At 27.1% G+C, this 24,775-nt stretch overlaps 1 protein-coding gene across 7 annotated transcripts in view; it reads left to right on the top strand.

Annotated features, from left to right (window-relative positions):
* The window catches only part of LOC129963471 (homeobox protein 10-like), a 334,134-nt gene that overhangs the window by 279,294 nt on the left and 30,065 nt on the right, over positions 1-24,775 (top strand). For all 7 annotated transcript variants that reach the window (XM_056077875.1, XM_056077876.1, XM_056077874.1 and 4 more), the window contains 2 exons: positions 13,211-13,394; positions 15,582-15,764. In XM_056077875.1, the coding sequence (XP_055933850.1) occupies positions 13,211-13,394; positions 15,582-15,764 (367 nt within the window). The remainder of the gene's footprint in view (positions 1-13,210; positions 13,395-15,581; positions 15,765-24,775) is intronic.

Here is a 24,775-nt window from a genome sequence, read left to right as displayed (position 1 = left end):
GTGAACAGCTGTCAAGGTTTCTGCATTTCCTTAAGAGATAACAAATTTTCTGCACACTCAAAAAAAAAGTGACGGTAAAGAAGCATTGAAAAGTATGCCTAATATCATATGAACGTTTGATATTTGTACATATATTTCTTGATTTGCACTAAAAAAAGTTTGACAACTTCCCAAAGCTGTTAAATTTTGTGCATTTTTTTTATCAAGATTATACGAATAGTTTATTAAGTCATAAGTAAACATGAATTAAAATTCAGAATAAATGAATCTTGCTTTCCCGAATAAGATGCAGTGCTCGAATCATATCGATTTGATAATAGAAAAAAAAACTTTATTTTAATTCCAATTTCATTCAATTAAACATATGGTTACAACATTTTGCATTTTCAGTTGGAAAGCAAACTTTTTTTGCAAAAGTACAATAAAACCTAGAAATTGTTAAATTAGACATAGCATTGATGCTGGCTATTTACCAAATTGTTTGCTCATTTTGTGAATTATCTTTATAAAATCGTTCATTAAATTCAAACCTTTGTTTAAATCTTCAATAATTTCATTCTAACTTAATATCTTGGTTATCTGAAATGTCGTCAGAGTGTTATAATTATTTCTTTAAGTTCAAAATGCTTATGTAATTTCGTTATTTGCAAGGAAATTGCCGATTTTCATGCTTTTTTTTTTCTAAAAATTATTAATATACGCAATCTTAACAATTGAAAACTGGAAATAAAAGACTTTAGACTACATTGATACATTTAGAAACAACGTAAAAATGAACTTAAAGTTGTTAAATTTATTAATTTCTTTTTCACAGTAACTGTTGCTTAATATAATCACTTGGGGGCTTAAGAATTTTGATAGCATTTACCGATTGATTAAATGTAAATTGAATAAAATCAACTATATTTTATCATATCTAGGAAGATAAAACACTTATCTCAAGACTATTTATAATTTTTTTCCAAAATAATATATATATATATATATTATTGCTTATCGACAATTATTTCTTATCGGTTAACTCATATATAATTTTCTGAACGATGCTACATTTAAGGTTTCAAAATATCAAATTCTTGATATATTACGGCGCTCGTTGGAAATGCTTTCTTTAACACTTTCGTATCCCTCAGAATATCAGCAATTATTATCTGCTCTTACAAAAGGGTTGTCAATTTTTTTTTTAATTTTTACAAAAGAGAAGTTTTATTACAATATTCCTCCTGGTTCATTTCAAATGATTATTTAAATCAATCTAGATCATTCTAATCCAGACAAAAAAAATATATGAACCTCATCCAGTTGAAAAGACGATTCCTAAATGTTTATTTACAAATGGAGAGAGAATATCAATCGTTGACGCTGTTGGAAAAGGAAAGATTGGTCAATTTTTTTATTTTTATTTGATAAATTTTGTTACATTTACAGTTAACTCGGCGCAATGCTTCTTAACATTATCAGTCTATAAACAGATAATGTTAAACAATATAGTGATTCATATCAAATGAATATTTTTGTGCATATTTGAAAACGTCGGATCGGGGTCAGAGGATTCTGCTACTATAAAGCGAATTATAAAGTTAATTGCAATTACATTAAGCGACCCCCACTCTATGTATTTTAAATCTAAAGATTTCTTGTGATGCGTAACACTTCTCACCAATTTAAATAGCACATTTTACAATTTTGAGTTTTTAGAACAAATGTATTATATAATCAAAGTAGTAAATCAGAATATAATTTTTTTAGTTAACTTTTTATTTTGTATTCATTAATTACAAGATTTAGAGCAATTTTTTTCAAAGTCAGAATAAATGTGTCATCTTTTTATGACATTTTTCACCTTTACCCACATACAAATGTCATGAAAACTTGCATAATACAATAAAAGTTCTATTCGATCATTATGATTTATTTTCAGTGCAAGGTCGAGTAGGCAGAAATGTCACAAAAGTGGATTATCTCTACTATTAAATTGTTTGTAAAAATGTGATGAGTCAACCTTGAAAATACAAAAGGCCTTTCTTTGGTCCGTTTTCGTGCACTGCATCATTTGCAATTCGCGTTTTTGGGAATGAATATACTTGTAATGTGGAAAAACTCAGAAACGGCAACATTTGTGTCACTGCGTAGACAAAGTAATTCCAGTCTTTTTGTTGAATACAAATCCGAATGAGACAAACAGAATTTAGAAATTAAATTTTAAAGTAATATTTTTGAATAAATGGTTTCGAAATCGCAAATTAAAAGACACATAAAAAGCAAATAATGTTAAAGTGGAATCATAAATTTTAAGCATATAATTTGTGTTATTCGTTTAAACATGAATGTTTATTTAAGTGTAGCAGAAGATCAAGATATTTTCAATTAAAATATTTGTAGCATGATACTGTTTCTATTTTACGTGTGGGGGGGGGGGGCAGTAACAAGTAAAGGAAAGCACATTTTCATGGATTCCGGTTATATTGACTCATTTAACTGAGTAATAAATGACCAGGTAATATTATTGCACATAACTGAATAATAATAAATTACCATATTGTTTCATATAACTGAATAGTAATAAATTACCATATTGTTTCATATAACTGAATAATAAATTACCATATTGTTTTCCATAATTGAATTATAAATTATCATATTGTTTTATATAACTGAATAATAAATGTCCATATGAAATTGTTACACATAACTGAACAATAAATTACCATGTTAAATTGTTGTACATAACTGAATAATAAATTATCACGTTCAATTGTTGCACATAACTGAATAATAAATTACCATACTAAATTGTTGCACTTAAGTGAATAATAAATTACTATGTTAAATTTAACTAACAGCAGTTAGTAACATAATGCAATTTTTAATTCAGAGAGGCACAAAACATCTGGAATACTATCTCCTTATTTTCTCGGGTATTTCTTCAAGTTGACGCATTTAACGTTTAACTTGTCGTATCGTGAGTAAAATCGAGAACAAATTTTGTAATTCTTCTTTTTGACTGATTGCTTCCAAAATTTGACAGAAATCTGCACTTTGGTGCATATTAAATTTAGTTATCTCATTAATGTTCTAAAACAAATGATAATTTAGAAATGAGGGATATCTATAATAAGCGGACTCATGGCGATATTAATTTCAAATTTAAAAGTATTTTCGATTTGTGCTCATCGAAAACGAGAAAAGGAATATATATCATTAATTTTTTTATAATGTTCAGAGATAACAAGAGTTTATCAAAATGTTATTTCGTAATTGTACTTTATTGCATCTATTTCAACCTTCAGTCTGAGATTTACTTCATCAAATTTTGTTCAAAACGAAAAAAAAAGTGTGTAAACTGGCTTCATTCTTGAAACCTTTGATCGACTACATGGTCAATGCTGTCAAAACACAGTAAACAGTGATATGAAAAAAACTAAGAAACAAAGCAATCTAGGCCAATCGCTGCTGCTCCAAAATTTATAGTCTTGCGGTTAGAGCATTTCGGATTTTGAGGAAGGTGATGAAATAAAACGATTTCAAAAACCACTTGGGTCAAGTACTGTATTTATTTCACAAAAATTCAATAACCCAGCAGCTATTAGTGTTTCATTCGAAGAGAGATAATTACAGAGGTGAAAAAGTTTATTTACCGATGGTGGATCTGAAGTCCTCTAAATCTTGTTTGAAATATGACAGCGAGGTAAAGCAAGAAACAAGAGAGGAGGATTTTAATCCTAACGTTGACAGGACTAATACTTTTCTCAAAGAACTGTCAAGAAAAATTCGATGACATCGGAGTTCAGAACTTCAGAGAACTTTGAAGAGAAATAAAAACTATCGCAGTGAGATAGATTTTTATTAATTTATCTTCAGGATTGTTGGCTTAGTAATTATCAAAATAATTGTTGCCAAATAATAATTCTAATACATGTAAAAAATATATTTGCGCTTATATCATACTTTAATTATTGTTCTATACAAAAAGAAGGTAAAAAAAAATTCAAACAAAGTACAAATAGTAAGCAGACGATATTTGCGGGAAAACAAATTAATAAAATAATTTATCTGCTTGTATTTTAATTATTCTGATATAATTTATCAATGAACTTTTTATTGCATTAGAAAATTTTTTTTAATTCCAATAACTATGGTTTTTAAAGAAAAATAAGAATAAAATTGTATGAAGAAATATATGAATATAATTCCTAGTGACGATCTAAAATTTTCAGATTCACTCATTATGAAAATTGTTATGTTCGATATAAACGTCTTTAATAAATTTGTTAAATTTTGAAATGTTTCTTAGAAATAAATTATTTATGTCAAAAAAACTTATGGATCTACGAATATATCCTTTTATATTGAATATTGAAATATATGTAAAATAATTTAATATGATACAAAATAGCCCATAATTTGACAATTAAAATAACCGTAAATGATCTCATAGCTTTTTTTTTTCAATTCTCTCTTGATGTTCGAAAGGGTGAAAAATTATATCGGAGAAATTTAATGTTGAACTTATCAACATATTCCTAGAATTTAATTTTAAAAATGCATAAAACATTATAAATTATCATTTTCAAAAAATAGTTAAACAATTTTGACCATTTTCTCGACAATTTCTATGTAATAAATCCCTCAAAGCTCAAAATGTCATTAGGAAAAGAAGCTATTATTTATTTGAAGACCGAAAAGGCTTTATTTTGAATGACATTTATGACTTTATAAAATCATCTCAAAACTTAATTGTCAACCTGATTTATTAAATTTTCTATTATTGATTGAAAAATATGATTATTTTTATATTTTTCATTGTGTTTTCATCTTATCAAATTTTTGAAATAAATTACAATTTCTGTCTATTTTCTTCTTAGTATAATTCAAAAATCTAATTAATATAAATCATATAAAATGTATAAAACTTATTTGAAAACATTCTTTTCTCACTAGAATCTTGTAATGGAAAAAAAAACTTGTTTTTACGAATGAAATACTGTCATTAGCTTACACTTATTTAAAAAAGCTTACAAGTCACTTGAATTAAAATAATTTAATTACAAAAAATCTTTATTTTCAAAGAATAAAAAAGGAATTTTTCAGCACATTGCAGCTATTATTATTTAATCTTCTTACATTTTTTTTCCATTTTTACTTGGGTAAAATTTTCATTACTCGATGATGAATTTTTAAACAAAAAAAAATTATCTTGAAGGAATATCAGAATTGTGAAAACATATTTCAAAAAATTTGATTTATCAAATAATGTAAGCTGCCAGAAATTTTCTACTTAACTTTAGATACTTTTTTCCATTTTTTCAAAAATTTAAAAAAAAAAAATTAAAATATTTGTATTACAATTTTTTTTCACTGTTTAACAATCATAGCTTTTCTAAAACCCAAATGTTCATACTTTATTAATATATTGATTCCACTTATTATGTCCATTTTGTTAAGAAAAACTTTTTCGAAAATAATATCGTTTACTTGCAAAATCACGTAGGTTTTAGCTTTGATAAACGTGAGGATATAAGAATCCTTCTTTGATCAATTTTGAAATAATAAGACCGTTTATTTCACAGATAATCATCTTTTGATGATTTAAAAGACCTACCTGAAGGTTGTAAGTCTCTTGAATAAGGAATTTAGCCAACAATTTCCATCTAACTAATAATTTCAAACACGTTAAACAAAATGTCGTAATTTTACCAATGAAATATATCCACTATCTTTCATTTGACCAATATCCACATTCTTGAGACATTTAACAGAGCACAACTAACGATATCCATTATAGGTATGTGGCAACATTGCTACGATCTGTCCAAAATATTAACTGCCTTTTCTGTCTTCAGCTAGTTGGAATGTGCTTCTTCAGATATATCTTTCAAACATAAAATCAGATACGGATGGATAAAATGTAGTTTACAGGAAGACGGTTTAATGACGGAGACGGCAAACATAAGAGAAATTGGAATAAAAATGTAATATTAAAAGAGAAAAAAAGTAACTGAACATAAAAATATCATTTCGGAACTACATAGAAGAATTCGGAAGTTTTCATCCGGTTTTGATAGAGTTCTATGTTCAATGACTTGTTCAATTTATTGTTGGCATTGTTATTCTTCGACAGTTTTTATAGATCGTATAAGAACAAAGCGTTAAGAAATTTTCTAAGAATTGTAATAAAAAGAGTAAAGTTTTTTTATTTTCTTTATCTAGGAATAAGAACTGTAAGAAGCTCTGATTTGTGATTAGATTAGAAATATTCTTATTATAAAAAGTCAGGTTTTCATAAATTTGAAATAAAAAGTTTCATTTATATTTTCTACTATCATTCTTATACAAAAGGATTGCATTTCTTATTCTTTTTTTAAAAAAGGAAATTATTTGAAATTTGATTTGTTAAATATGGCAAGCCTGACAATTATATTAAATATAAATATATTAAATAATAAAGCTATATCTTTTACATGAAGTTTCGAATTGCAGTTACTGTATACTCTTTTTTAATAAGAAATTTTTGAATTTTTTTTTCTTCTGATAATTGTACGAAAAGAAAAAAGGCTTTATCAAATCAAATCCGAATTCTGTTTGAAATTCGTACTTATCTGAAGATGTAATTTGTTTTTCTTTAAGAAAAAATTAATTTCCATTCATATTTTTTAATCTAAAACCTAAAATAATATTTAATCAAATATGTTAAGCTATGGAAACCTATTCAAGACTGCATGAATAAAAAGTAAAAGTTTAATTCTCGATGATTCTTCTGCCTATATATAGACAGCAAAATCGTGCATGTTTTCTCTTATTTTTCCTTTCTATTTTTTTTTTAACGAAATGAATGAATCTATACAATTTGTTTTAATTATAATAAAACTTAAATTTAAAACCTTTCAATTTAAAACAAGCACATTTAATGTTAATTTGAACTGAGCTTGCTCTACAATGTAACTTTCTTAATGATTGCTTAATTTATTATAATTGCAAATAGAATACATACAATGAAACTTGTCGACGAAATAATTCCCTACCCTCAAAATATGAAAGATATACCTATTGTGCTTATGGTAATGAGAAGTGAAAAGTGTTTATTTTATTTATTATCTGTATTTATTATCTTATATTATTTATCTGTAAAAATAAACTACGTAAACAATAAGATAAATGTCGCAATATTTAAAATAAATTAAAATACAGTGAATGCATAAATAGACGGAAAACATTCTAATGTTTCCTTGAATCTTATTACAGCTCATAATTCTGAAGGAAAACATTCTGATGAAAAATAAATTAGAAATTCAAATGATTTTCAAAATAATTCTTGTTTTGAGCAACCAACTAATGAAAAAGTCATGTAAGTGATGATACTTTTGATAATGGGTTGCACTGAGGGACTTCAGCTGTATTTTTATATGTTTTTTTTGAATATTAAGTGAATAGTTCCACCATTTGTCATTCAGATTTCTAAAATTTAGTCTTTTCACGTCGACAGTAAATACAACACTTTACCTTGTTCTAAATTTTTATCTCTTTTTTTTCGTGTCATCTCACTTTCTAATTTCGTAATGCGCAGTGAGGCGATTTATTATCTTTATTTACAAAGCACTAATTTAATCTTCTAAAAACAGTAACTGAATAATAATTTTTAGTTTTCATAGAATAAAATGTATTCTGAATAGTATTGATATTGTGAAAGATGCATTTAAATTCTTACTATTCTCATTTCGAATAAAAATAGAAAATCACATTTTTAATATTTTTATTTTGATATGAGAAAATACCTTTTGTATATTTCTAATATCATTACTCATATAATTTTTTTGCATATTCTATTTTTATCAGTTAAGTTATTTTATTTATTAGTAGACATTTTTTCCCATCGTTTAATATATATATATATATATATATATATATATATATATAGAGAGAGAGAGAGAGAGAGAGAGAGAAAGTAAAACATTATTGATATAGCTAATTAAGTAAACTCGTTAGTTACTAAAATATTGAAGGATGTGTTGCTCCACAGCGGCCCATTTTCTCCCTTATCTTCATCTTATAATAATAGACGCCTTGAGTGATCAGATGTTTGCAAACCATACTAATAATACTGTTTTAACTATGTCAACCAACTAAATGAATTACTAATTGAATAACTAAATGAATTAGCTAATTAAGTAAACTCGTTAGTTACTAAAATATTGAACTCGTTACTCGTTAGCTACGAGTTTATGTTTATATCAAAAATAAATTTGTGTGAAAAATTGCTGAATATTTAGGATTAATTTGTTTATTAAGAAATCAATTCTCTTTACTAAAATCTGTTGTATTATCAAAACTAGTAAATGTTACTAATGTTTTCTCACTTTTCTCGCGTTAACTAATTTCCATTGGAAATTATATTAAAACTAAAATTCATCGCTGTATCCAAAATACCAATAAAAATTTCTACTATTAAAAACAAAGAAATAAATTCTTTTTAAGCAGAATGTGTTTTACTAAGAAAACTTTAATAGAAGTACCAGATTCACTTCTACATATATAAAAATTTAGGCTTTTAAAAAGTAATCATCATTAATCTGCTCTTTTTTAAGCCATCAAGCAAAGAAAGATTCGTATATATATATATATATATATATATATATATATATATATATATATTCTTAAAGTGGGCTTACACTCACCCAGATTAAGATTCCAGTAAAACCACGCATTTTCAGATGAAAGATTTCACATACGCTAAGACAGCGGACTAAAGCAAGTTCTTGTTCGACGGGGCAAGTACTTGCTGTAGTGATAATAGAAGAATTTAATTTTAGATAGCAAAAAATAGAACAAAACTATTTTTAAATATTCGTATTTGCAACTCTATTGTTGTTTTTGTTGCATTTGCTGTTGACGAAAAATTATTAAAAAGTGTTCTATGTAATTTTTTTTTGGGGGGGGGGTAATAGGTGTTCACCGAGAATGGCTTTTCAAAATTTTAATTTTATTTTTAATTCAAAATCAATACAAATTTTAAAGTGTTTCTTCAATAAATTTGTAGCATGTAATTGTATTAAAATCATATTTACATTCACTTTCAATTAAAAAAATTAAGATTTTCAATGGTTATAGATTTATTTCCTTATGATTTTCTTCCCTGATTCTAGTGAGCTTTTGAAATTATTTACGTGTATCTTACATCTATAATTTACATTGATTTAATTACTGAACATAAACATGTATGTTCATGTAATGGTATTAAGCATTTTTTTTGTGCCCAGGTTATTGATGTTATATAATTTAGTATATTTTAAAAACAATAAAGAGAAGCGAATAAAGTTTAAATTATTATCATGCTGCAATGCTTCAGATTAATAATTCGTATCTCCGTTAAATTTTCTTAAAAAACAACGACCCACACTAATGGAATAAATCATTTCTATCATTTTCAGAAGCATTGATTTTCTGCATTCATTTGAAAAATACCTCATCTATTTCTTCTATAAACATAATTTTTTCCCGCTTTTGTCATTCACAATCCTGTTTAAACTTTATAATCTCGATAGCACATCTTTATTTATAATTAAATCACATTCATAAATTGTAACGGATCATTTATGATTTATCAAAAAAAAAGATCCTTACATTAATAATAAACTTTAATTACATAGTTGTCAAATTCTGAACGATGACCCAACACATTTCAGCTACCAAATAACTAACATGTATCTGGTTAAAGAAACAAAATTACTGTCCGCTAAGCGGATACAAAATCGTGATATACTCTTATCTCCAATAAATATTCATAAAGATGGCCAACAACAACATAAGGAAAACTAATCCAAAGACCAGAACTTATCTGAACACCTTAACACCTTAAGAAAGCAATCTTAACACGTCAATGTTAATAGAATTTTTTACTAATCTTCCTAGTGTCACGAACTCGTTTTTGCCAGTTATTGATACAATAACTGTTCCATCTCGGATAGTAAGTATCTTAGATGAAGTAGGCCATCACTAATCTGCGTAATCGATTATTTCGGAGCTGAATATGCGCAAAGACGATTACCGGGTAGATCCCTTGACACTGGAAGAGCCTACACAAACCCGGAAGGCAGGAATTAATAATTGCGTTTTGATTGGTATAATCATGTTAAACTGATAACCGTTCGCACACGTGGATTTCCAAGCGGGTATGGCAGACGTTTAATTGCAGTTTTTGTACAATAGCTTGGAGATACTCTAGAGTGTTTTATGTTCGTTATTAATGGTATTAGTTTCATGCTCTATTATTATTAGCAACACCTGTTATTTTCGGGGGAAATTAATTGTTGGGCTCTAGGTTTTTCAGATAAGATAAGTGGAATATGGAAAATTAAAAACATTATATTTTAAATGAACATAGTGTTTATAAAAAAATAAAACCAGCTGTAGACATTGTTTAGTTTTTTCTTGCAAATAGTAATGCGTATAAAGAATTTATTAATAACGCAGCTTTCTGTTTCTTTTATTCCAGTGTTGTTTCAAGCAATGTTTCAATCGCATTATTCCAATGTTCCAAGAAATTTATTCCAATGTTGAAAATTTAGACTTGGAATTTTGAGATGCACTGGCTTAAAATTAATTTTTAATGTCCTTTGAGTTGTTTTTTAACATTGATGTATTCAAATAAATTCCAAGATATAATATTAAAAATAGTTGAAATGCTTTTATGTCTATTATTTTTAGACTCATCACTGCTAAATGAAAAGAAATTTTATCTTCTAAATATATCAGCATATGTTGAAGAAATCAATTCTTTTAAAAGCTCGTTAGAACAGCGCTTCTTAGAACATTATTCTTAGGATAGTGCTTTATTCTTAATATTTTTACAAAATTCTTTTCGAGTTTTTATTTTTTTTAAGTTAAAAATTGTGAAAAAAATTAATTTTGTATATTTTGTTATTATGTGTATGAGAACATAAGTGGGATCGTATTTTTTTCAGGGATAGAGATTTAAAAATTTCTCTTGAATAATCAGTTTGTTCTAAGATCTAGGTTGATCTTTTCAGTTTAGTTTAGAAGCCTATTTTGTGCCTCTTTCCGAATGAAAGAAAATTTTGTCAGCGTATTTTGAAGGAAATCAATTCGTTTAAAAGTTCGTCAAAATAGTGCTTGTTAAAACATTGTTCTAAAATAGTTCTTTATTCTGTTTCTAAGTATTTTTACAAAGATATTTTAGGTTCCTATTTTCTTATTGTTAAAAATTGTGAATAAAAAATTAATTTTATATATTTCATTATCTTGCGCATGAGAAAATGAAGAGGAATTGGATTCTTTTACTGTGACAGAAATTTAAAATTTACTCTTGAATAATCAGTCTTTTTCTAGAAGCTTTTTAATCTTTTTAGTTGAGTTTAGAAGCCAAATTTTTGTCCCCTTTTCTTTTATTCTTTTTTTATTGAAATTAATCTTTGAATCAAATTGAAAAATAGCTCACCTTTCCTTAAAAATTGATATCATCATCTTTTATATTTTGCACAGTCTTTAGTTTCCATTATTACTACGCTATTTCTTCGATATCTTCTTTTCTTATATGCCTCGACTTAAACTCTTCCAGTCTTCGTTAAGCATCGCTGAAAAGTTAATGACAAATAAATTGTTCTTAAAGAAAAACAGAAGAAATCAACGAAATCTTTCAAATTAGCAACAATCATGACACAACGTTTAGGTTGTACAAGGCCATCCAGCCGTGGAAGAAGATTTTTAACTAAGTGCTCCTCGTATTTCATATTTCATAGATGCAGGACATGCATCGGTAGGCAAAACAGACCGCTTACTTCCAAAAACAGCCGGCAGGGGGCAATACGGAAAGTGACTGCCGGAATACGTTAATTTTACGTTTCGGCTTCCGTATCCGCTTTGGTGCATCTTGCAGGACGGTGATTATACCAAAGCGTTTGCAAATTTGCTAAGTGAAATCTTTGCAAAGAATTGAATTCCAGCTTTGTTTCTTTTAGAATAATCCATTCTTAAAATGATCCCTTTGTTTTTTGTTCCGCCCTTTTAAAATAATTCATGTTGGCTTTCGAATCTTTTAAAGTAAATAATATACTTTAAAAATATATATTTTACTTCGGTGAGGTAAACAGGATCATTGAAAACAGATTTTAGACTAAGACCATAAACAATTTTATGTCTTTCTTAGTCTTCATAATCTTCTTTAAATTATTTAATTTGAGTTCTAGACTTTTATACCATTTCTGAAACCATCATTGAGTAAGAATGTAGTTACATTTGTATTTTCAAATATTTTTTTATAATTTTTATGGTAGATGCTGTAAATTTATACACGCATCATTCGCCACATACAGTTTTCAATGAGAATTTTTTTATTTTTACTATCCTTTCTTCATTTAAATTTATGCTGCAATAATGAAAAATATAAAAATGAATTACTAGCTGCCTTTGGTAACCAGCTTATACTCCCAGAATATTGACTTATGAATATATGGTTATAGATTATGTATCAAAATAAATATTTAAAATTTATAAAAATTAGAAAAGAATATTGTAAGAAACGAAATCGATATCATTGAAATGGTAATGTTTTAGTTTTGGATTCGAGTTTCATTTTTGGGGGACAATATTTTCATTATATACAGATGAAAACAGCAAAATAAATTTTCATTAACTTATATTTTAACTAATTTTTGAATTCGCTAAAGTGAACAAAAGTTATTTGAAAATACGATTTCAAATATTTAGATTTTAAGCTGAATATAATATAAAAGCAACATAATGTTTCGAATGCTAGTCAAATGTAAATAAATACACAAACTTTGAAAACTTGAGAACGAATAAAATTACTGTCAAATATTTACAAAATAAAATATCAAAGCAAAGCATCAAGATCAACACAAAAAATAATAAATTAAACCATGGAAACAAACATATTGCCACATTTTACAGTTCCTTCTATTAAAATATTTTCAATTTCATTTTTAATTATCGTAAACCTAAGATGAAGATGGTTTTGAAAATGTGAAGAAATAGGCTTTCAAATAAAATAATAAAAAAATTTAAATTTTCAATCAAAAATGAGTTTAAATATGAACAAATACTTTAAATTGTCTTAATTTATTAACTAATTTAATATTGTCCTAAATGATACCAGGAATTCATGAAAATTGATATTTTCTCTTTACCGATAATGTACGAAACTAAATACTAAAATATGAAATCATTTATTTTCTAGTGCTAATACTCAGATGGAGAACAGCGTCACTCCCGTATATTTGGCAGCACAGGAAGGTCACCTTGATGTCCTGAAGTATTTGGTACTCGTAGCAGGAGGATCCCTGTACCTAAGGGCCAAGGACGGAATGGCACCCATACATGCCGCTGCTCAGATGGGAGTACTCAAATGTGTCAAGTGGATGGTAAGGCACAAAATGCATTGGATTAATTTATATTTTGTCTAATAATGAATTTAAAAAAAATACTAGCACCGGTTAAAACAATAAAATCCGAATCATGCAATTGTTTTTTTAAACTATCAATTTATGTATCCTTCTTATATACATCGTAAAAGAAACGGATTTTTATATCTTTGGATAATTTAATTTGTGGAAAAATCGTATCGTCTTATTTCACTTCATTTAAGATATTGTTTTATTTCTAGTTATTTGGATTACTCAATATTTATTTCAAATATTTCAACTACTCTCTCAGTAAAAAATTATTGGGAAAATTCGATATGAAAAATGTAATTACTTTCAGTAATAAACTGTCTCTATTAGCACAAAATGCCCAATAATATTGTTACGCTATCTTCAGATTATTGGCCGGCATTCAGAATATCGAACAAAATCGTGGAGATGTCGTACAATATCTTGAGCTATTAGGTGTCATAGTAATATATTGTAATAGGGATTTTTGGAAAGAAAACTTCCGAAAACTAAAGATGTTTCTATCTATAGGAAACAGTAATTGATATTCTCACAAAAAGTGCGTCCTTGTGGTGGAATTACATCGCCCGTTTCTTAATTTATATATTACAGGCAAAAATAACTCTATGAAATATTGTATGGAGAACATGAAGTACAAAATATTTTTTAATGTGCAAGAAATCTAAATGTAGTAATTTTGACTCCGTAAATTATTCAAAAATAGTTATATTAACATATTTCTTCATATTTGGTTTTAAACAGTTAACTATTTCGACTTCTTCGGAAAATGTGTATCTAAATTGTGTCGGGAAAAAATTTAGCCATGACGAGTATACTTGTTAAACCCAGAGTTTGTGTAATATAAAATTATGTTGTAATAAAATGACTTTTATTTTTTTTTATTTCAATAATCCCATTTATTTATTTACTTAAACTAACATACTTTTTTTGCATATGAATCATAAAAAATGCCGCCTCTAGAAAACATGCAAAAAGGATACAAAAGGATTCTTATCCCGGTTTTTATTACTAGGTGCGCCACTTATTGAATAGTCTAAAACAATTTATGGTTGCCTCATTGCTTCTGGGATGACTAATACAACACAGCGATACATTTAAGAAAAACTATTTACATTATATGCGGGTTTTATTGATAATAATTGTTAATAATCTTTTATTTGTTCCTTTGATTCCGACTTGGCCCCAAAATATTTTAAACATCTTGAAATTTAAGAATATGTTTGGATTTTTACTAAACTTGTAATTCAAACAGCAAATTGTCACTACTTATTACTCCTGACGAATAAACTCGTCATAACGCAAATGGTTGTACTTCTTCAATGATGATGAGTATACTCGTCAAAAACGGTTAACTGGTTAAAGAGCAAAGTTTTTAATTGTCGGATTTCCGCAAAGAGAAGTTTGTCCCTCAGAATTTCGAGGGCTAGAAAACCATGTCATCAGTTTGACATGCCTGAAAAATGCATTAGAAACTTTTCCTCGTGGAAGGAATATCTTCTTAGCGTAGATGACTTAGGCAACACTACAAGATACAATCTTATGTGCCGTGAGAGGTGTTCCGCGGGTGAGGAGGGGTAAAAACGTGATCCTTCATTCGGCTCTCCCTCACCCCTACACCAAAATATCGTCTGCTAAATCCCAAGAATGAATTGCCTCTAACAGAATGCAGTGAGCTACACCAGAATCACGTCTGTTCCATTCCATAGCCGACGATTATTTGAAAAAATCTTTGTAAATAATTCTTTGTCTCCAATTTTGTATTTGTGGACTTTTCTTTAACTAAATCTGCTAAAATCTTGGAGGAAATCTTTATTTGATGTTTATCTGTGAATGCACCAACCACCCTTGTCACGAAAGAAACTAATTACTCTGATTATTTAGCTATTTCTTACTTCTCCCAAGGTTGTATTCTATGTGTTCTTAATTTACAACCTCCCTCTTGGTGGCTTTACAATGGTGTTTTGGGTACAAATACGAATTTCTTGTTTGATCTAAACGACCTTGAGGGAAAAGTCATAGCTCACCGTGTGGAAGCTTTTGTGGCGCTGGTTTTCCTCCTCAGGTGGAAGGTTCTAATTAAATTTCAACTTCGATTTTTGATATCGTGTGGTCTGTCACGGTACAAACAATTCTCTGATTCTTTTTTTTTTTACACAGGTAGAGGAACAAGCAGTCGATCCAAACCTGCGGGATAACGACGGTGCCACACCCGTCCACTTCGCAGCCAGTCGCGGACACCTGGAGACACTTCGGTGGCTGCTCAAGCACGGAGGACGGATTTTACTGGACAAACACGGAAAAAGTCCATTGAATGATGCCGCGGAAAATGAACATATGCAGGTAAGTTATCAATAAAATTACCTTTAATATTAGGTGCTTGCATGTATTTTGATCATTTTTTTCACTTAAAAAAGCATTTATTGAGAAAAACTAATACAATATATATTAATCAAAATATTTTCCATCATTTTCTACAAATTTTCCCCATTTTCGTCCAATAAGTTTTGCGACTGATTGTCTTCGAATTTTTTTGGTCCTCCAAGTCGTTCTTTGTCATTGACATCGAAATTGCTACTCTGAAATCGTTAACGCCAATTGGGATATGACGAAACAGCATCACCATAAGTTTCTGAAAGTGTCTGATGGACTTCGGCAGCAGATTTCTTCAAATCAAACTAAAAAAAGTAATGAATGTCGAAAATGCAATTTGGAGCGTTCCATGATTAGGGTCTTTATACTCTGACTAACTCGATAATACTAAATGGAAAACTTTAATAAATAAAGTAATAGTAAATAACAATAAATTAATAGTAAATTGGAAAATTCCAAAACCTTTGTCATTTATATAGATACTTCGCATGTTTACCATTAGATGTCGCTGTTTAAAATACATGCAAGCACCTAATACTAATGTTAAATTTATTTTATAAATTTCTTATTTTAGACTATTGGTCCCTAAACTACGAGTTGTAACTGCAATAAGAAAATTAATAGAAACTGCAATGAGAACATTACGATCATTTTTTTGTGTATGTTTGTCATTCTTTAAAGCTTGTTAGCAAATATTCGAAAATCAACCTTAGTTTACAATATTTATCAGAGTTTTACAAAGTAATTTAATTAAATAGAAATTACTTCTCATGAGCATCAATAAAATAATCAGTTTTCTATTTTGGAACTGTGAAGAAAATTTTAATAAAATAAGGTGTGTATGATTTTTCAGTTCATCTCAGTATCATTTAATTGAAAATTTCAAAATTCCTTAATTTATATTTGCGATTAAAACTTATTCAGATCAAGAGGAATATAAATACCATTGTTAGATTACTTTTTAAAAATAATCTAATGTATTGAATCTATTGAAAATTTCAGAAAACTTGTACTTTAAAAGTTTATCACTGCACTTATAGATGGGTTGATGTTTATTTTTCATGGCATTGCAATATAACAGTAATTCTCCGAAATCAATTGTTTACTGTATCCAACAAAAAATGTCATAAGGCTTTTAACTTACATTTATTTCAAAATTGCACATTAAACGATATAGTAATAACAGTATGAATTTAAAAGATTATTAAATGGTTATGTGTGATACATAAATAATTAATCACACCAGAAATAATTCAAATATTTTATCTATTACTAGATTCAGAGATATCATTTATTAACAGATTATGTATAGACATATAATTACAACACCTCTGGTCTTAATTTTTATGGAAAACTATTAATAATAGCTTTGCCCTTATGTTTCAGAACTGCAATAGAATAATAATAATCAATTTTTCTGTGACAGTTAAAAATTAGTTTTAATACTTCTACTATTTAAGATGTCAAAACATATATTCGATTATTTAATAAAATCTTTAATTTCAAATTTCATTGCCTCTAAATGAAACAGATTTCGCAGTTCTATTTCAAAGGAAACACATACTCAAAAGATTTACTACTTTTCCTCTAGTATATTTTTCATTTTTAAAAAATTGATGTTTTTGCGCTATTGACTGCCCTCTATTAGCATTCTATAACATTCCACCATGTGCAAAAACAGGATACGTTATCATGCAGCATAATTTACGTCTTTTACAAAAACAAAATTAGAGAAGCTGCTAAAAACACGCATTAAAAGCAAATAAGCACATAAAACTCTGACACCAAACACCTAGGTTAAGTGCATTTTCTGTTTTTATTTGCATATCCCGACAAGTTCAGCAACACGTCGCCTTTCATTAGAAGAAATCAACTTATCGCATAAAGTACCTTGCGACTTGCACCATTTTCGCGAAATCCGCCGATTTTTGAGGTCAGTGCTTCTTTAATGAGTGGATGCACTCGTTCCATTCAAAATCATTATCAAGGACGAGGAAAAATGTTCGAATAAGAGATGTCACTTTTTTTTTTCTTATCACTTATGGACTCCTCTTGAGGATAAGTTGCATTTCAAACAAATAAAAATAGTGTCCAAAGAGAAATCATGATGATTCTGTAATTAAGAGAGCTATACGGTATGTTGCATTGTGAATGTAGAGCAAAGAGAAAGCAATGTCATTAAATGTGATTCACATTAAAATCAAAACTTTCCTTGGATTGCGAATCGATGCTTGATAGAATTTGATTCGTTTATAATTACTTCTCGTGTTGTTCAGCACTATACTCTTAGTTAATGGAACTATTTTCAATATTTTATATTTTAGAAGCTCTGGAACAAAAAATGAATACAAGTTTCTTGGATCTTGCTTGGAATATTGACTAGTGTTGCCAAAATAATATAACAATTTGTTTTTATACATAAAAACGAATACTAATACACATTTTACGAAGAGAAAAAAAAATTAAATATTCAATTGTCAAAAATTATTCATACATTTAATAGTACTTTTTAATATCATTGGCACTTTGTGTTTTGATTTTGCAACATTTAAAAGAAATGCTGAAAATATTTAATTCTTTAAGTGTATATTCTTTTATTATGAAATTGAATAATCTATTCAATGAGTACATTTCTAGTTCACTGCTACTTTGATTATGTGAAAACAATCATTTAGACATAGGCAGTTTCAAGTTATCGAATTAGATAAATGCACCATTCCTAATAAACATAATACAAGCCGCTCACATTTTAGAATGTGCTGTGAAATATTATATTTTGTAATGTTTCCATAAAATAACATACTTTGTGAGCCAACATCAAATGAATATTTATTTTTAGTAAGAACTGTACTGTAATTAGTGAATTATTTTTAAAAATGATGGATACTTTTTTTAAAAATTTTCGTATTCAAATCAAATTTAAAAAAAAAAGGCTTTTCAAAGGACGAGAGGCTTTTTTTCTTAAATAATTACTTTATCTTTAATATAAAAGGCACAGTATATAATAATTATTAATTTAACTTTATAAATTAAAAAGCTTTTTCTTTACTAATTTAATATTAATTTGGATTCACTTCAGATGTCTTGTATAATGATGTAAAATGAAAAATATGGCTTAATATTTAAAGTTTCTTAGGTCACCAATTTGATTTCTCTAAAGGCTCCTCTGAGTTATATTTGAATTTCATTTCATGTAAGCATTTTATTTGGAAAATAAACTACAGCGAAAATAATACTGATTTTATCACCTTACATTTGTCCGTGGCGAATTGTGCTGCCATCTACAATATAAAATTGTTATTATAAACAATATGCTTTCCGGCACAGATTCTTAACTTGAAATTGTTATTGTGTATATCTAACAGGATATGCTATTAGGTAGAAATACTGTTATAGTATGTTATATATATTATAACAGTATCTATACTATAACAATATCTTTAAAAGAGTGAAAAAGTATTTAAGTATCAAATTTCGTTGTCGTGAGGGAAAAAAAAAAACTGATAATATTTTAAGTTGACAGATTAGGAATTCAAATAATTTTAAAAGTAATTATGAATTTTTAACTTATAAAATGACAAATATTAAAAATGTTTATTAATTATATCTCCGATTTATTTACAATGCATTTCAAAAACAAATTTCCCCTTCGAAATCGTTTCACACAATAACAGATCATATTATTATTACACAAAGTAAGCTTTAATTTTTTTAAAATTTTTCTTCATCGAATAAAATTATGGAAATTATTATTATTATAGAAAATAACTAGATTTTATATTTTCCTACTTATAAATTAAACGATACTTTTTTTATTTATGAATATTTTTTTATTGTAAGCTTTTAAACTTTTACACTTTTTATAAATTCCTCTTGCTATATGGATCTTACATTTAATTAGAAGCTATAATGCTTATTTTGCTTATTCAATAATTTTTTTTATTTATATGTCTTGTTTTAGATATATTATCATTTTTTTAAAATAAGTAATAAAAATAAAAAATATGAAAACTGTTTAGCTCTTTGAATTTTCCAATTATAACTTTTCGAAATTAGTTTCAGTAAAATTAATTAATTTTAGGCCCCGCAATGAGACTTTTACCTGACACAAAGGTTTTCTTTGAGGCATGCTATATTATACAGAACAGTACATTCTTTAGTAGAAAGATTTTCATAAATTTTAAGATGAAATCATGTGAAAAAAAAAATCAAGAGATCAAAAACGAATGAATTTAAGCTTTAACAAGAACCCAAGCCATGCTCAACGATGTATAATGAAAGCCAATAAGATTTCAATGAATTATCTGCGAGATTGTTAAATATACAAAACAGTAATTGAATACTTTTAAGAAATATTTTTAATGTTGCCACTTTTTTTCATCTTTATTTGCTCTTTCTTCCCTTCTAAAATAAAGCGTTGATTTTAAAAATTAATAAAAACCAGAGGCAGTAGTCAAAATCTTTCAGTTCGATTTTATTATTATTATTATTATTAGAATACTTTCTCTATACTTCGTTATACGAGAAAGTGAAAACTAAAAATGCAAAAACTTTAAATCATAATATTCTACTGTAACAGAAATCTGAAATTCAAGCTCTAGTTTCTGGAATTCAATTCCATGACTAACAGCAAAACATATTCGTGTGTGTGCTAGTTTGCAGTATAGTCAAAACAAATATTACGATGTTGCCTCAACTTTCTTCTGCAACTGTCACAGAAGGAAGGTTAGTTTGGCTTTTATGGTTAAATGATGGCTTTCGACGCATCCGTGCACGACCAATTAATCTTCGAAAAAAGATTCTGGCATGCAACTCTTTTGCAATTCAAACACGCAGATTTGAATAAATTTTTTTCCAAGGACAGCAGAGATAGTTGAGGACAAAGTAGTCCGTCATTTTAACACGCGCACTGCAAATATCACTTACGTCGGTGGGATAAATAAAACTATCAATGCGCGTCGTATATTGCTCCGACACTTATCATTAAATAACACATGATTTGTGTATTTATTTATATATTTTTCTTATAAGTCTTGCTTATAATTTATTTAACATAAAATCTACAGTGTCTCACAAAAGTGATGGGACACTTGTGCTTTACAAAAGGAAACTGTAATAAAATAAATAAACATGTACAATTTTTTGGGTGTGTTTCATATTTAAAGTTAGTAGCAATTATTACATAACATACATTTTGTCAAAATATTAAAATATTAATTTAATAAAAATACAATTGTTTAGAACGGAGCAAAAAATGGCTCACATAAGTGATGGGACACTTACTTTTCCATCAAATATTTATCCAAAAATTTTACTTTTTAAAAGGTTTTAATATTTTGTTGTATTTCCTTTTACTTTTAAAACATGATTTAATTTTCTTTGGATGGATTCGGCTAATTCTTTTGTGATTTCTGGAGTGATTTTACCTCATTCTTCTTGAAGCACCGATTTAATTGGCAATATAAATTATTGCTAATTGCTTTTGAGTAAAAATAAAACCACCAAAATTATTTTTATTGCTTATTTCAGACGATTTTTGTTGCATATCTAATGATGTCCCATTACTTATGTGAGCCATTTTTTGCTCCGTTCTAAACAATTGTATTTTTATTAAATTAACATACATTTTGTCAAAATATTAAAATATTATGTAATAATTGTTACGAAATTTAAGTATGAAACACACCCACAAAAAATTTGTACACGTTTTTTTAATTTATTTTATTACAGTTTCCTTTTGTAAAGCACAAGTGTCCCATCACTTTTGTGAGACGCTGTAGCTATAAGATGGTTTGAAATAAGGTGATAGATTTCTTTATTTTTTTATTTTTGAATTAGCAGGCACACTTTGACAAACTCAAAACAATAGCATTGAAACGAAGTATCTCAATAAAGTATGACGCAACAAATTGGCTTTTATAATTTTTGGAAACATAATACTTATAAAAAAAACTAAACAATATAAAGGAAATGTAAATGATTCAAGTAAAACAAGATAAGCGATTTCTGCTAAATTTGTAGGAATACAGGTTTAATTATTCTAGTGGCTTAGTTGAGAATCAGTGTATTTCTGTAGTGCCCTTTCCATTCATGTTTATTTGAGTTACTACTATCGGTCAGATTCGAATGAATTTTAATAGATTAGTATTAAAAATTACATAAAAATTTAAAGGATGTTTTAATCTTTTGTCCGAAGCCATCTAGCGTAATAATGTTTTTGAGATTCATTCGTTTATCCCTTTTTTATTCTTGAAATTCATTACTTATAATAGGTACGATCAGGTAATAACATAAAAAAAAATATTTAATGCGCACAGCATGCACATATAAATGCAGTAATTAAAACTATGAAAGTTTACTAAGAAAATAAAATTGATATAATTAAAAAGCTATTTTCTTAGATTTTTACAGTTGAGTGAAAATTGTTTTCTTGCAAAAAATAATTTATATAAATGTAAAAGCGAACTATAAAACGAAGAGAGCTAGATAGATAAAATTAGGTATGAAGAATTAACATCGATAATCTAGACACCTATCAAATTTTTAGTCAAGTCCAAAAAGGAATTTAACGTCTGTTCGTCTGTACTTCCAGAAACAGGAAAACGCGATAGGTCAAAACGCAATGACATAAACATATCAAATTTGATATGGGATTTTGTGAATATAATTATAGTTCTGTTTAAAAATTTTGTTTCAATCGGTTGGGGAAAACAGAAATTCGAATTTCGAATAGCATTAACCGCATGTCAGGAATTAATCGCCCAAATATTTCGCCAAAGATGACACGATAGATTCAGTAAAATTGCTATTTTCACCTCAAAAGTTATTATTTCGTAAATATTGTGCGCCAACGCTATGCAAGGAATTCTCTGAGATTAGAATGTATATAAGAAATTTTTTGGGAGGATAACTCACGTGTTTTTTTTTTTTTTCGTATTAGTGGCAATTAGACACTATTTTTGAAAGTACGTTATTTTTTTTTTCTCTTAAAAGATTTTGATTAAATTTTAAAAAGTTACTCGAAATTATTTCTATAAGACTTTAAATGAAAATCAACATATGGCTTTAACGGTGCCTATTTTAATGATTCTTTGAAAAGGAAACTGCAAATCTAAATTCACTGCGAATTTCCTTCAGTGTTTCTAAATGTTGATACATGTTGCAACATTTGGAATTGCAACGTTGTTCATTTTTTAGAACTTTACTGAATGGATCATTTCTTTTTACTTTTCTAATGATTGTGAAATATCGATTTTTTTCCTTTGACTAGAGAAAAAGAAAAAAAAGAAAGAAAAAAAAACTAACTGTAAAACAAATCAATTTCGAAGAACATCATTCGTGGTTTGATTTGGTTTTATTAACAAGTAGGTTAGAAAAATCGAATTTTGACCTCAACTCATCAGTTGCTGTTTCTTTTTTCTCTCGCATCATTCCAGAATGCTCACTATGTGTCACATGTTCTTATTTGAGTAAACGAGTGTCGATAAATCATTGGTTTTCCCGCTTTTATTTGTTTCGTATTTACGAAAATAGAATTTTGTGCGCGATTTTTTTTTCTTTCACTTTCTAATACTCTAGCGGGTTTTGTTTTTTTTACATTCGTGGATTTTTTAAAGCAAGAAGTTATTTTAATATTTTCGAAATTTAATCATCCATTAATCAATTGATATAATTTAATTTTGATTACGAAGAAATAGTAAATATGGCAGTAAATTAAGAAAAAACTTAATAATTATAAGATTTAGATTTTATAATTAGGAAATTTACATTAAATATTTAAAAGAAAATATTTAAACTAAATAGTTTTTTTAGCACAATAATGAATTTGTGTTTTAAAAGTTGTGTTTATTAAATTATTTGCTTTTGTTTTAAATACTTCCTAGATCTCGTTTCTGAATATTTTGATTTCTTAAAACTTTTAATATAAATTTATTTTTACTTTAAATATTCTCCTAATTTAGTACTTTGTGACAATAAATTTTCCGTATTTTTCAATTCTAAATTTGTTAGTTGAAAAATGTAGTTAAATAAAACTAACCCATAAGCTTACGGAGAAAACTTGAAACATATTAATGTAGCTTTAAAATATCTCATAATTACACTATTTTGAAATTAAATTCTTTTTTTTTTTGTAATTAGTCAGATTTCGATTTAATTATGAATAACGAATTATATTATTTTCGTTTAATTTTTTACTTTATAAAAAGATACTGGTTACGGGGGGAAAAATGCTGAAATTGGAACTATGCTTTCAAAACGGGTACCTTGCTGTTAATTTTGACTGCTCAGATCTATTCGAATAAGAAATTTTATTATAATAAAGAATTATAATAATTAGGTTGCATAATTTAAATAAACAAAATTTAACTAAATAGCATAATTTAAATGAACAAAATTTAACTAAATAGCATAATTTAAATAAACAAAATTTAACTAAATAGCATAATTTAAATAAACAAAATTTAACTAAATAGCATAATTTAAATAAACAAAATTTAACTAAATAGCATAATTTAAATAAACAAAATTTAACTAAATAGCATAATTTAAATAAAAAGAAATATTTTAAAACTATTTTGATTAGTAAAAGATGAAAAATCACATCAAATATTACAATATTATTATAGGGATTACAAAATAATTTCTGTTAAAATAGCTTTTTAAATAGTAACTTTAAGCAAAACAGCATTTCAAAAAAGAGTGCTATTTAAAGAATCTGTTATATTGTTTAAAAAATAGATAGTAAAGTATGATCTTTTATGTATCTGAAAATAGTCGATCAGGCTGAAATATCTTAAGATATAAAATAATCCATCTAAACTGCTTAAAATCGCACTTCTGGCAAAGCATTAGAAACCATCGATAAAACTTTCACTCATAATAAAATAATATATCGATATTGCTTGTTATCGATTGTTGCTTGATTCTTCGTGTAAAGGATTTGCAACTCATATCGCTTTAATGATTCCATGAATGCACAT

The sequence above is a fragment of the Argiope bruennichi genome, chromosome 3 (assembly GCF_947563725.1).
Source record: "Argiope bruennichi chromosome 3, qqArgBrue1.1, whole genome shotgun sequence".
Lineage (NCBI taxonomy): Eukaryota > Metazoa > Arthropoda > Arachnida > Araneae > Araneidae > Argiope > Argiope bruennichi.
Note: the sequence above shows the minus strand (reverse complement) of the source record. Positions and strands in the feature narration are given on the sequence as shown.